Source organism: Pelophylax lessonae, assembly GCF_965119305.1.
Source record: "Pelophylax lessonae genome assembly, chromosome: 2".
NCBI classification, from domain to species: domain Eukaryota; kingdom Metazoa; phylum Chordata; class Amphibia; order Anura; family Ranidae; genus Pelophylax; species Pelophylax lessonae.
This window is the reverse complement of record NC_138769.1, coordinates 313,089,374-313,103,760: the sequence shown is the minus strand read 5'-3', so window position 1 is coordinate 313,103,760 and position 14,387 is coordinate 313,089,374. Positions and strand designations below refer to the sequence as shown.

General features: G+C 43.0%; 1 protein-coding gene across 6 annotated transcripts in view; it reads right to left on the bottom strand.

Annotated features, from left to right (window-relative positions):
* Nucleotides 1–1,750: 1,750 nt before the first annotated feature.
* Nucleotides 1,751–14,387, bottom strand: part of DCAF6 (DDB1 and CUL4 associated factor 6) — a 178,133-nt gene continuing 165,496 nt past the window's right edge. For all 6 annotated transcript variants that reach the window (XM_082244794.1, XM_082244798.1, XM_082244799.1 and 3 more), the window contains 2 exons: nt 13,509–13,614; nt 1,751–2,483 (listed from right to left, as the gene is read on the bottom strand). In XM_082244794.1, coding sequence (XP_082100920.1) covers nt 2,431–2,483; nt 13,509–13,614 — 159 coding nt within the window. In that variant the 3' untranslated portion in view covers nt 1,751–2,430. The remainder of the gene's footprint in view (nt 2,484–13,508; nt 13,615–14,387) is intronic.

Below are 14,387 nucleotides of genomic sequence, written 5' to 3'. Positions count from 1 at the left end.
GGCCGAGAACAAGGTGGAGTAAGAAGACAGGAGTTTCATTCCCAAGTAATCTATGGAATGGGGAGCCTAGCGATAGGGGAACTGCGTCTGTAGATGTGTAACCAAGTCATCAGTGAGGGTGATATACAGCGCCGTAGTTTTGGAATAATTTATACGGAGTCCTGAAATAGTAGACAACTGATCCAAAGTCACTTGTAAATTGGGAAGAGTAATAAGAGGATTGGTGAGAATCTTGGGGGCATCGTCCGCATAACAATTCACATTATAATGGTTGCCCACATGAGAAATGCCAGATGTGTCGGGGTTGTCTCGGAGAGCCATGGTCAATGGCTCCAATGCAAGAATAAAAAATACTGGTGATAGTGGACAGCCCTGCCTCGTAACCCGAGAATTAGGGAAAGTTAAAGAAAAAAACAGCATACCTAACAGAAGCTGTAAGAGAAGAGTATATAGGGCATTAATCCTGGCAAGGAAGTTGCCTCCGAATTCCCACATCATTAGCGCAAATTCTAGATAATCCCAAGAAAGCAAATCAAACGCCTTGTATATGTCAAGGGACAATAAAAAGCCTAATATCTTGCATTAATGTAAAATGTGGACTAGATGTATAACCTTGCAAATATTGTCCCCCGCCTGCCTGGTTAATATCTTTTTATGAGAAGCAATAGACTTTGCTTTCTTTGCAGTAGTTGAGACAGCATTTTTGCACATTTTATATTCTGGGATTTAAAAACATGCACGTTTCATCCACCAGTATAAATATTTTTAAAAATTCTGTATGGATTTAGTAAGATTGCCCCCATGATGTTCCTTTCAACATAAAGCAGTGACTTTGAAGTAGATGTTCCTTCACATAATAAACAAATGTTTTCATGTCTGATGTCTAATCAATTCACCTCACCATTTCAAGTCACGTTTGTACAACTGTATCCACATTTTCAATGGAGGATCTCGGATTGAATGCCTGACCAAGAGTATGTTGCCATCATGCATGCTTCGGGACTGTTCTTTGTTCTAACTCTTGATTTTAGGGTTTCCGCATAGAAATACCTATAAATTAGGCTTCAGCTTGGGGTGTTTTTCTATTAAACACAATGGGTCCACAAATCAGAACTGGGCCAATAAATTAATTCACTTTGTCCTCCTGGAAATTTGATTATTTTCCACAACTTTTGTTCTCAATTCCTCAGACAATTCTTTGCTGTTCGCTTTCTTCTCCATGCTCCATGTGGCGCACACAGATACATAATATTTCACCATTTTAACTGTTTGCCGATGTATCTATATTGTCAGCATCTGTTAATTGATACAGGGTAGTTTAATTACAAATTACAGGAGCATCACAAATTTGGAGTGCATTTATTTCTTACAATTTTGAGAAGGTGCCAATAATTTTCCTTAGTCCATTTTTGGAGTTTTGCATGGAATTTGGCTTTTTGTTTCTCTACTTTTTTGTGTCGTTTCAATACAAACAAAAGTAATAAACATGAGAATGCCTAAACGTTTATGATTGCAACAATTTTCTGGGCAAAGTTGTGCATTATCTGAAAGAAATGCCGGAGTGCCAATATTTTTGGACATGAATGTGTGCAATATTCATCAACTTTAACTGTGGCTGGTTGGTTTCCAATGCTATATTGTCTACACCTGATGGCTACATATGTTTTAACTTTGTTATGCTATATGACAAACATTTTAAGCAATCAGAACAAGCTACAAACACCATAGTTACATACCAGAAAACAATAAATGACATTTTAGAACGGAGTTTTATTGAAATGTCACATTTCATTTTCCCTGACAAAATATATTTGGTATTGCAAAATTGTGCATGCACTGTTAATGCTTTAAAAAAATGCAGTAGTGCAAGTCATCAATGAAGGAAGAAGATGCAGAGATGATAGAGAAACATGGCTTACATAGAAATTAGACCACAGTACATTCCCAACTGTTATCACATGACCTGCAGCCCATTTCTCTATTTTGACATCAGGCAATAAAGCCATTATTCTATAGGAAAGCTGCATACATTTGGTACTTATGAAAACATAAACCACACACTGCCCTTAGCATATAAAATACAGAAATACTTTCAGATGCGTTTCCCAACCTGCCATGTGCTTTTACAACACAAATGTTTAAATCATACATCATACAAACCATTATCCATCAACTCATTCTTACAAAGTTTTTTTGCTTTATAAATTAGTAAATAGGATTTCCTTTCAACTGTACTACACAACGCAAAAGTCACCATTCATTTTGTTCAAAACTCAAAACAATTGTGAAATAACTTACAACGCATTACATTTTTTAATCCATACTTATCATTAAACATTAGTCTAAACCAAAATATTATTGAGGCATTTTGTCATATGTAAATACAGTACAATATACAAGTTACAGCACATTCATATACACTTGATTGCATCATTCATCTTCATTTGAATTTTCTTGACCTTCTGCACTTTGTTCAGATCGATCTGAGAAGAAGAGGAGGAAAACAATGAAATCATATTTTATCATATTTTAAAAGCATGCAAGTCTTCAAAGTTGTACTTTTAGAAGCAGCTCTTCATATGTATATTTCTAAGCCTACAAAAAAGGTAGGCAGTGCGGTTTAACCCACAAATTATAGAGGACCTTATATGCCGCTCCCTGACACTTTGAGAGGGCCACACAATGGCAGCACATTTTTGTGCATTGAAGTGCATTACATCAAGTCAGACAGTCTATTCAAAATCAATTGGCAGTAACACACCTCAAAGCCTAAAAATGTCAGCGTTGCTGCATTTTATGCATCATACTGTAATGCACACTGAAGAGAAAGTGGGAGAAAAATAAATATCCCCAGTGTTGGGAGTCAGTGGATGTGATAACAATTCTCCGCATTGGTGTCAGTGGACACAATAATAACCCTCTGCATTGGTGTCGGCGGATGCAATAATAACCTCTAAATTGGTGTCAGTGGACCCAATAACAGCTCCTCATCCTTAAAGGGGAGTTCCGCCCCCAGGAAACAAATTAAAAGTCAGCAGCTACAATTACTGTAGCTGCTGACTTTTAAATATCAGAACTTACCTGTTCAGCGTTCCTGCGATGTCGGCACCCGAAGTTGATTTTCGTATTGACTCTCGGGTGCTGCTGCCGCCATTCAGTGTACGGGAACCCAGTAAGTGAAGCCTTTCGGCTTCACAGCTGATACCCTAATGTGCATGTGCGAATCACGCTGTGCTTTCTAATTGACACCGGCGGCGGACCGAACGTCCGAGGGACATTACCACGGTGCTGTCTCCCGGAGTTGGGGAAGGGTACCTGTCAAAAACAAGTACCCATTCCCCCCCTCCCCCCTGAAAGGTGCCAAATGTGGCACCGGAGGGGGGGAGGAAGCATATAAGCAGAAGTTTCTTTATTGGGTGGAACTCAGTTTTAATGTCACTGACTGCAATAATAACCCCAGTCAATGGTCAAAGTGTGGCAGTACTAGGACACCCCTAACCTAACATTATCAGTGAAATGTAACGCTCTATCCTATCCCCCACCTACCTATGCAGCATTAGGGGGTTACTGATCACACGTTCCTGCTCTACTCCCTCTCCCTAACGAGGCCCGGACTTTACAATAAAGCAATTTATAATACAAATAAAAAAAAATAAAAAACAGAAACCAAGCATGTGTGATTATTCTGGGCCAAAAGTTTAGTTATACAGTAATGGAGGAAAGCTGCGCACAGAGAACAATGAGCTAAAAAGGCTGCTAGTACAAAGTATATCAAACCAAAAAGACAATGTGAAGATGGTACAGCGCCACTAGATAAATTAACTAACTAAAGAAAAGAGGTGAACCAGTGTCCATAAGTCCATAAAGAGGAAAGGAAATCAATTGCTGAAAATGTAGCCACAGATCCAACAAAATTCTTGCAAAGGAAGTTTCTTGGCGGAGATCATACAAAAAAGAGGATGTACCCTTACCAGATAGTTGGACCCCCTATTACGGAAGGTCAAACAGGCGTGCGAAATCAGTCACCAGGATTCCTCTCCAAACAACCACAGAACCTCCGGACAAGGACCATGGAACCGGTAGACCTCAATGGACTCCAGGTGTACAAAGGGGATGACCTCCAATAATACAAATGGGGGCGCACATGGTGAAGTATGTACGGATTTTATTAATAAAAAAAGGTTAAAAAACTCACATGTGGCTGCTTGATACAGGCATGTTATTCAATTGATTGGCCGCGGCTGGAACAGCGTGACTGCATGGGGGCTAGCGTGCCTGACGCGTTTCGTCCTGCAAATGCGTTTTCAAAGGCAAAAGCCCCCCACATGCAGCACGCTTTTATAGGGTGCCCCTGATCATTTGGAATGCGGCCATGTTGTCACTTCCGGTGCGCGATGACGCACTTCCGCTTCCGGTGCGCGATGACGCACTTCCGCTTCCGGTGCGCGATGACGCACTTCCGGTCGCGGCGTGCGTGATGACGCACTTCCGGTTAATCAATCGGCATCGCTGTGAGGCGGTGCTGAACAACCTGACGTAGGAAGCTCAAAAAGGAGGCAGAGAAGACAGTCAGCAATGGAGGATGGAAGTCACCCGACCGCCCAAGGCCAGCCAGAAAAGACCCATCAAATCGCAAACCGTCCTCCCAAAACCATAAGATATCAACAGATTGTAAAATATGGTCCAGCCACATTGCAAACGATCTAGTATGCAATATATAATTACATAGTGGAAACAAATGAATTTGCAACCAGGTTGAATACAAAAAACACACATACAAACAAGTGCATTATATATAAAACCTAATTAAATGAGTTACAAACTAATACTGATAATAAAATCAATGATAAAATTTAAACCCATCTGCATGCAATGACTTAAAGTTGAATACATTGAAGGTCACATAGTATATATGAGATACTATAGTACTCAACCTAGCCCGGTGGTATCTACATATCCACTGGGACAGCAAAACCTCCATAACTGTTCAAAGTAAGAGAAGGAAAAATGGGATAAGCAGATTTGCAGTGGAGGAATGGTGCTTCCTTAGCAATCTTAGCCTTAGGGGTACAGAAAAAAGTTCCCAAGCAGTGCACTCAAGTAGTTGTACTTAGATGTGGGTGCAGTGCCGGGGGTACTGGGACACTAAAGAAAAAATGGGCAATAGACAGCAAGTGAAAGAGGGTCTCGGGAGTCAATCTGCCAATCAACTATTGTTGATAAAGCAGTTGACGTCCCAATCCACATTGAGACCAAAGGGGGTGTAACACTTCAGGTCAAAAATCCACCTGGTCTCAAGTCTTGAGATCTCCCTCCTCACATTGCTCCCCCTCCAATGTGGGGTAAATTTGTCAATGCCTATAATCCTGGTCCCAGCAGCTTTTTTATGGTGACATTCCAGGTAATGTCTCGAAACAGAATGTTTTGGAAAACCTCGACGGATATTACCAAGATGTTCATTCACTCTGGTTTTCATGGCTCGGGTGGTCCTACCCACGTACTGGTACCCGCACGGGCATTCCAGCATATAGACTACATTCTCTGTTGTACATGTGATGAACGTGTCAATAGGGTAGCTTTTCTGTGTTGCTTTGGAACGAAATGATAGAACCTTTCGTTCTTTTATGGCATTAGCTTTGCAAACCACACATCGCCTACAGGGGAAGAACCCTTTTATTTCAGGAAAGAGGTGAGTGGTCCTAGCAGGAGGGTCCACGATGTTTGGTGCCACCCTAAGTCTCAAAGGCGGGGCGCCCTTAAACACCACTGTGGGCCTTTCTCCAACAACAGGAGCCAACACTCTATCATTTTTCAATACATTCCAATGACGGTTAAAGATTTTCCTGATATCCCGAAATTGGTGAGTGTATGGAGTCACAAAAGCGGTGGTAAATGCTGCATTAGGCTCCCTGTTAGCCCTAGAACCTGCTAGCATGCTTGTTCTATCCAGGCCAGCCACTTCCTGAATCGCTAAATCCAGTTCGGAGTTGGAGTACCCTTTATCTAGGAACCTCCCTTTAAGGACTCGTGCTTGCTGGAAGTAGTCCTCAATTAGGGTACAATTCCTACGGATCCTTGTAAACTGGCTTTTGGGCACCGACTTAAGCCACGAGGGGTGATGGTAACTGTCGGTCCCAATATAGCCATTACGATCCGTGGCTTTAAAAAAAGTAGTAGTCACCAATTCGCTACCTTTAACTGTAATGTTGAGGTCGAGGAAGTGAATATTGGAAGAACTCGCCTCATGCTGTAGGCGTATCCCAAAGACATTAGTGTTCAAATCCTCAAAGAACTGGGAAAGGGACTCGACGGTGCCATCCCAAATGAGAAGCACATCGTCGATGTATCTTTTCCACATCACTAGCTCGTTACGTTGGTCCTTAAAGATGAAATCCTCCTCCCACTTTGCCATGAACAAGTTCGCCATGCTAGGGGCGAACTTGGCACCCATAGCAACTCCCCTGGTCTGGAGGTAATAAGTACCCCCAAACCAGAAGTAGTTGTGGGTCATGGCAAAGGAGAGGAGATTTAGGACCAATTCCCTTTGTGCTGGGATGAGCAGTGAGTCCCTCTGTAGGAAGGAAGAAACTGCCTGGTGCCCGTGCTCGTGGGAAATGATAGTGTAGAGGGAGGCAACATCTGCGGTAGCCAGCAGATAGCCCTCCCTCCACTGTATCCCATCCAAGAGCCGGATCACCTGTGTCGAATCCCTCAGAAAGGTGGGGGTGGAAACCACCAATGGCTGTAGGTACCCGTCAATGTACTTACCAACCTTTGAAGTCACAGAATCTATCCCGCTGATGATGGGGCGGCCCGGCGGGTTAACCGGATTCTTGTGGACCTTAGGGAGGTAGTACATGACGGGTACCCTTGGAGCCATAGGGATCAAAAACAGTTTCTCCTTTTTATTGAGGATATTGTCCTCAAACGCCTTCTCTACTAGTGTGGTCAGCTCTTTCTTATATTTACGGGTGGGATTGGATCTTAGAAGTGAATAAGTGTCCCGATCCGACAGGATATTGGACATCTCGGTCAAATAAGCTGTCTTATCCAAGACCACAATCCCCCCTCCCTTATCTGCTGGTCTAACCACCAGATCATCTCTGGACTGCAGAGATTTTAACCCAGCATCAAACCTCCTATCAGCATACATGCGTTTGACCTCCAGTTTCTCCAAGTCCTTAATCACCAGGTCCTTGAACACGCCTAGTGAAGGAGCCAAGGGACCAGGGGGATTAAACAAAGAGGCATTGGAAAGATTGGAGTGCCTGATGCCTTCTCTAGTCTGAACAGGATTTCTGACAGGGTTGGAGAGAATATAGCGTTTGACATTAAGTTTACGCGTATATTTTTGGACATCCATAAATACAGTGAATTTGTCTAGGGGTTTGAAAGGGACATGTTTCAAACCCCGGTCAAGAACAAATAGTTCGTCTTCTGTGAGTGAGGCAGAACTTAAATTAAAGATGCTAGCACCTAGTTTAGTCTTTTTCTTTTCTTTCCTGCTCCTTCTGCCTCCCCTGGTTCCTCGGCTCGTCCTGTTGGGCGGTCGTAATCGTACCTGTCCCTCAGGAAAAAATCCGGGTACCTTTGAGGGTACTGAGGTCCCCTAGGTGAATCATACCCACGTTGATTAGGGTAATTATTCCTCTGAGGGGCCGGTAAGGGATGTCTTGTAATGAATCTATCATCATACTGGTCATAGTATTCCTGGTGATTCTCCAGAGGCGCATAGGAGTTAGAAGTAGGGGCATAATATTGGTTGTTTTGGAGCTTTTTCTGTTTTTTCTTTTTATTTTTGTTCTTATTCTTACTCTTTAGAGGCCTTGTTGGAGTATTGGCCCTAAGCGGCCTCAAAGTATTGGGTCCAGAGGGTGTGTGATTGCCTCTAGGGCCCGCTGGAGGGCCAGAGGGTCTGCCTAACATGGGCGTGCCAGGTGCAAATTTGCACCTGGCACGCCCACGTTAGGCAGACCCTCTGGCCCTCCAGCGGGCCCTAGAGGCAATCACACACCCTCTGGACCCAATACTTTGAGGCCGCTTAGGGCCAATACTCCAACAAGGCCTCTAAAGAGTAAGAATAAGAACAAAAATAAAAAGAAAAAACAGAAAAAGCTCCAAAACAACCAATATTATGCCCCTACTTCTAACTCCTATGCGCCTCTGGAGAATCACCAGGAATACTATGACCAGTATGATGATAGATTCATTACAAGACATCCCTTACCGGCCCCTCAGAGGAATAATTACCCTAATCAACGTGGGTATGATTCACCTAGGGGACCTCAGTACCCTCAAAGGTACCCGGATTTTTTCCTGAGGGACAGGTACGATTACGACCGCCCAACAGGACGAGCCGAGGAACCAGGGGAGGCAGAAGGAGCAGGAAAGAAAAGAAAAAGACTAAACTAGGTGCTGGCATCTTTAATTTAAGTTCTGCCTCACTCACAGAAGACGAACTATTTGTTCTTGACCGGGGTTTGAAACATGTCCCTTTCAAACCCCTAGACAAATTCACTGTATTTATGGATGTCCAAAAATATACGCGTAAACTTAATGTCAAACGCTATATTCTCTCCAACCCTGTCAGAAATCCTGTTCAGACTAGAGAAGGCATCAGGCACTCCAATCTTTCCAATGCCTCTTTGTTTAATCCCCCTGGTCCCTTGGCTCCTTCACTAGGCGTGTTCAAGGACCTGGTGATTAAGGACTTGGAGAAACTGGAGGTCAAACGCATGTATGCTGATAGGAGGTTTGATGCTGGGTTAAAATCTCTGCAGTCCAGAGATGATCTGGTGGTTAGACCAGCAGATAAGGGAGGGGGGATTGTGGTCTTGGATAAGACAGCTTATCTGACCGAGATGTCCAATATCCTGTCGGATCGGGACACTTATTCACTTCTAAGATCCAATCCCACCCGTAAATATAAGAAAGAGCTGACCACACTAGTAGAGAAGGCGTTTGAGGACAATATCCTCAATAAAAAGGAGAAACTGTTTTTGATCCCTATGGCTCCAAGGGTACCCGTCATGTACTACCTCCCTAAGGTCCACAAGAATCCGGTTAACCCGCCGGGCCGCCCCATCATCAGCGGGATAGATTCTGTGACTTCAAAGGTTGGTAAGTACATTGACGGGTACCTACAGCCATTGGTGGTTTCCACCCCCACCTTTCTGAGGGATTCGACACAGGTGATCCGGCTCTTGGATGGGATACAGTGGAGGGAGGGCTATCTGCTGGCTACCGCAGATGTTGCCTCCCTCTACACTATCATTTCCCACGAGCACGGGCACCAGGCAGTTTCTTCCTTCCTACAGAGGGACTCACTGCTCATCCCAGCACAAAGGGAATTGGTCCTAAATCTCCTCTCCTTTGCCATGACCCACAACTACTTCTGGTTTGGGGGTACTTATTACCTCCAGACCAGGGGAGTTGCTATGGGTGCCAAGTTCGCCCCTAGCATGGCGAACTTGTTCATGGCAAAGTGGGAGGAGGATTTCATCTTTAAGGACCAACGTAACGAGCTAGTGATGTGGAAAAGATACATCGACGATGTGCTTCTCATTTGGGATGGCACCGTCGAGTCCCTTTCCCAGTTCTTTGAGGATTTGAACACTAATGTCTTTGGGATACGCCTACAGCATGAGGCGAGTTCTTCCAATATTCACTTCCTCGACCTCAACATTACAGTTAAAGGTAGCGAATTGGTGACTACTACTTTTTTTAAAGCCACGGATCGTAATGGCTATATTGGGACCGACAGTTACCATCACCCCTCGTGGCTTAAGTCGGTGCCCAAAAGCCAGTTTACAAGGATCCGTAGGAATTGTACCCTAATTGAGGACTACTTCCAGCAAGCACGAGTCCTTAAAGGGAGGTTCCTAGATAAAGGGTACTCCAACTCCGAACTGGATTTAGCGATTCAGGAAGTGGCTGGCCTGGATAGAACAAGCATGCTAGCAGGTTCTAGGGCTAACAGGGAGCCTAATGCAGCATTTACCACCGCTTTTGTGACTCCATACACTCACCAATTTCGGGATATCAGGAAAATCTTTAACCGTCATTGGAATGTATTGAAAAATGATAGAGTGTTGGCTCCTGTTGTTGGAGAAAGGCCCACAGTGGTGTTTAAGGGCGCCCCGCCTTTGAGACTTAGGGTGGCACCAAACATCGTGGACCCTCCTGCTAGGACCACTCACCTCTTTCCTGAAATAAAAGGGTTCTTCCCCTGTAGGCGATGTGTGGTTTGCAAAGCTAATGCCATAAAAGAACGAAAGGTTCTATCATTTCGTTCCAAAGCAACACAGAAAAGCTACCCTATTGACACGTTCATCACATGTACAACAGAGAATGTAGTCTATATGCTGGAATGCCCGTGCGGGTACCAGTACGTGGGTAGGACCACCCGAGCCATGAAAACCAGAGTGAATGAACATCTTGGTAATATCCGTCGAGGTTTTCCAAAACATTCTGTTTCGAGACATTACCTGGAATGTCACCATAAAAAAGCTGCTGGGACCAGGATTATAGGCATTGACAAATTTACCCCACATTGGAGGGGGAGCAATGTGAGGAGGGAGATCTCAAGACTTGAGACCAGGTGGATTTTTGACCTGAAGTGTTACACCCCCTTTGGTCTCAATGTGGATTGGGACGTCAACTGCTTTATCAACAATAGTTGATTGGCAGATTGACTCCCGAGACCCTCTTTCACTTGCTGTCTATTGCCCATTTTTTCTTTAGTGTCCCAGTACCCCCGGCACTGCACCCACATCTAAGTACAACTACTTGAGTGCACTGCTTGGGAACTTTTTTCTGTACCCCTAAGGCTAAGATTGCTAAGGAAGCACCATTCCTCCACTGCAAATCTGCTTATCCCATTTTTCCTTCTCTTACTTTGAACAGTTATGGAGGTTTTGCTGTCCCAGTGGATATGTAGATACCACCGGGCTAGGTTGAGTACTATAGTATCTCATATATACTATGTGACCTTCAATGTATTCAACTTTAAGTCATTGCATGCAGATGGGTTTAAATTTTATCATTGATTTTATTATCAGTATTAGTTTGTAACTCATTTAATTAGGTTTTATATATAATGCACTTGTTTGTATGTGTGTTTTTTGTATTCAACCTGGTTGCAAATTCATTTGTTTCCACTATGTAATTATATATTGCATACTAGATCGTTTGCAATGTGGCTGGACCATATTTTACAATCTGTTGATATCTTATGGTTTTGGGAGGACGGTTTGCGATTTGATGGGTCTTTTCTGGCTGGCCTTGGGCGGTCGGGTGACTTCCATCCTCCATTGCTGACTGTCTTCTCTGCCTCCTTTTTGAGCTTCCTACGTCAGGTTGTTCAGCACCGCCTCACAGCGATGCCGATTGATTAACCGGAAGTGCGTCATCACGCACGCCGCGACCGGAAGTGCGTCATCGCGCACCGGAAGCGGAAGTGCGTCATCGCGCACCGGAAGCGGAAGTGCGTCATCGCGCACCGGAAGTGACAACATGGCCGCATTCCAAATGATCAGGGGCACCCTATAAAAGCGTGCTGCATGTGGGGGGCTTTTGCCTTTGAAAACGCCTTTGCAGGACGAAACGCGTCAGGCACGCTAGCCCCCATGCAGTCACGCTGTTCCAGCCGCGGCCAATCAATTGAATAACATGCCTGTATCAAGCAGCCACATGTGAGTTTTTTAACCTTTTTTTATTAATAAAATCCGTACATACTTCACCATGTGCGCCCCCATTTGTATTATTGGAGGTCATCCCCTTTGTACACCTGGAGTCCATTGAGGTCTACCGGTTCCATGGTCCTTGTCCGGAGGTTCTGTGGTTGTTTGGAGAGGAATCCTGGTGACTGATTTCGCACGCCTGTTTGACCTTCCGTAATAGGGGGTCCAACTATCTGGTAAGGGTACATCCTCTTTTTTGTATGATCTCCGCCAAGAAACTTCCTTTGCAAGAATTTTGTTGGATCTGTGGCTACATTTTCAGCAATTGATTTCCTTTCCTCTTTATGGACTTATGGACACTGGTTCACCTCTTTTCTTTAGTTAGTTAATTTATCTAGTGGCGCTGTACCATCTTCCAAAAGTTTAGTTGTACTGTTGGATGGAAAAAAAACTCTGCCTACCACTAGAGTCTAAATTACAATGCCAGGTGCTGAAACAGTGTTTCGGCATCCAACACTCTGTTGTCTCTCTGCTTCCCTCTGGCCCCCAAAAGGTGGTGGACCCACCCCAGCACACAGCAAACCACACACTGAAAGTGGGGCAGGTTGCATGTTGGGCACCAGAGGGAACTGAAATCTGTGGGGAAAATTGATGTATAAAACTCAGATAACATTTTTTCTCACTGTCAGGAAAATAGAAAACAAAGCTGAACTCCAGTCATACAAATAGTGGCCATAAGACTACAAATTATTGGTATAGATTGGTTCAAGATCCCCTGGCTGTTGAAATTTTTTTATGTCACACCATATTTGTGCAGCCATTTATCAAATGCAAATTTGCAGAAAAACAAATACACTGAAATACATTTTGGCGCACACAATCACAATAAAATACCCAAATTCTGGTAAAATATAAAAGACAACGTTGCATCTAGTAAATAGTTTGTCACCATTTCACAGGCAAATTTTAAATCTTGACATCCAAGGTACCTAAAATTGTCTGAAGGTGACACTTTAAAAGCCTTTACAGGTTAACGGTTTAGCGTTCATTGTGAATTTTTGCTTTCACTCTGCACCACACATACGAGGTATTGCTGTGAATGTCAATCACCAAATGGACCATTTACTGCAGGCTCCTGGTGGAACAGGAAAGCCTGGAAACAACTGCGGGTGGCGGTGACCTTCAGAGCGCGTTGAAAGCGACTGGGTGGCCTGTCCGGTTCACTTTTACAAGAAAGCTGGTCAGTGGCTTGAGAAAAAAAAAAAAAACAGGATACCAGCTTGGCTCGAACTATTTAAAGTAAAAGTAAATACGAAGTTAAGTTTTAAGTTACTGTAGGTAACAGGTGCATATTTTTAGATTGCACATTAAGTAAAATATATTTTGCCAGGAGAAATCCTGGTTTGTCCCAAAAATCAATAGATGTATTTTATTGCTGAAATGTAAAAATTGTTCTGGTACATAAGTTAACGAGGGGTGACACTTTATTTCTTTTCCAAAAATATACAAGATGACAAAATATTATACCACCACATGCTGAACTCTGCAAAAAAGGATTTTTTTGTCACTTCTTACTATTTAAATACGTCTGTTTTAGATTATATCCTCTAATTGGGGTCTACTGAATGGATGATAAGGTTTGATGAGGTCATTATGGATTTTAATTGAATATAAAATGTCTATGATCTACAGTTACCTTTTTTTAAAATAACATTTTTTTCTATTGGTAGCAGGCTTATGGTCAGTAGCTCATTAGGCCATGAAGTAAAAATGAGAACAACAACCCAGGAACTTACACTCTGATGTTTAAAATTCTGTGCATCTTACCTGCTCTGATATGATTAAGCGATGCCAACATTCGTAGCATAAAAGAGGCAGGCACTGTGATGGTGTTGCGTGTTTCTTCCAGCATCAATTCATTCCTTGACATAATCTGAAATAGGTACAAAATATTAAACATAAATATTGGCAATACAATAAGGAACCAATGAAAAATGGTGGGATGTCAGATTGTCATTCTCCCAATGGGCAGTAGCACAAGAAAGACAAGGCTACCCTGGAGTACATAGTTCACAAGCATATATGTAATAAGGCAGGCATTCAAGTAACACTCCTCTGGGCAAGGGCACAGTACAAGATATTTTACCCACTTTAGCCTTGGAGGATTTTCCTGCTTAATGACCAGGCCACTTTTTGCAACTTGGCACTGCGAGGCTTTAACTGACAATTGCACATGCAACGCCGTACCCAAACAAAATTTGCGTCCTTTTTTTGCCACAAACAGAGCTTTCTTTTGGCGGCATTTGATCACCTCTGCGCTTTTCATTTTTTGCGATATTAATAAAAAAAGTGAAAATTTTGCGAAAAAAATTGACATTTTCTAATTTGACAGCTAAAAAACATCCAATATATTCCATTTTTTTGTCCTATTTAGGCCAAAATGTATTTAGCTACATGTCTTTGACAAAAAAATTCTCAATGAGCGTATTTATAACCACTTTAAGACCGGAAGATTTTACCCCATTCCTGACCAGGCTATATTTTGCGATTCAGCACTGCATTACTTCAACGGACAATTGCGCGATCATGCGATGCTGTACCCAAATTATATTTATGTCCTTTTTTTTCCCACAAATAGAGCTTTCTTTTGGTGGTATTTGATCACCTGTGCGATTTTTAATTTTTGAAAAAAAGAGCGACAATTTT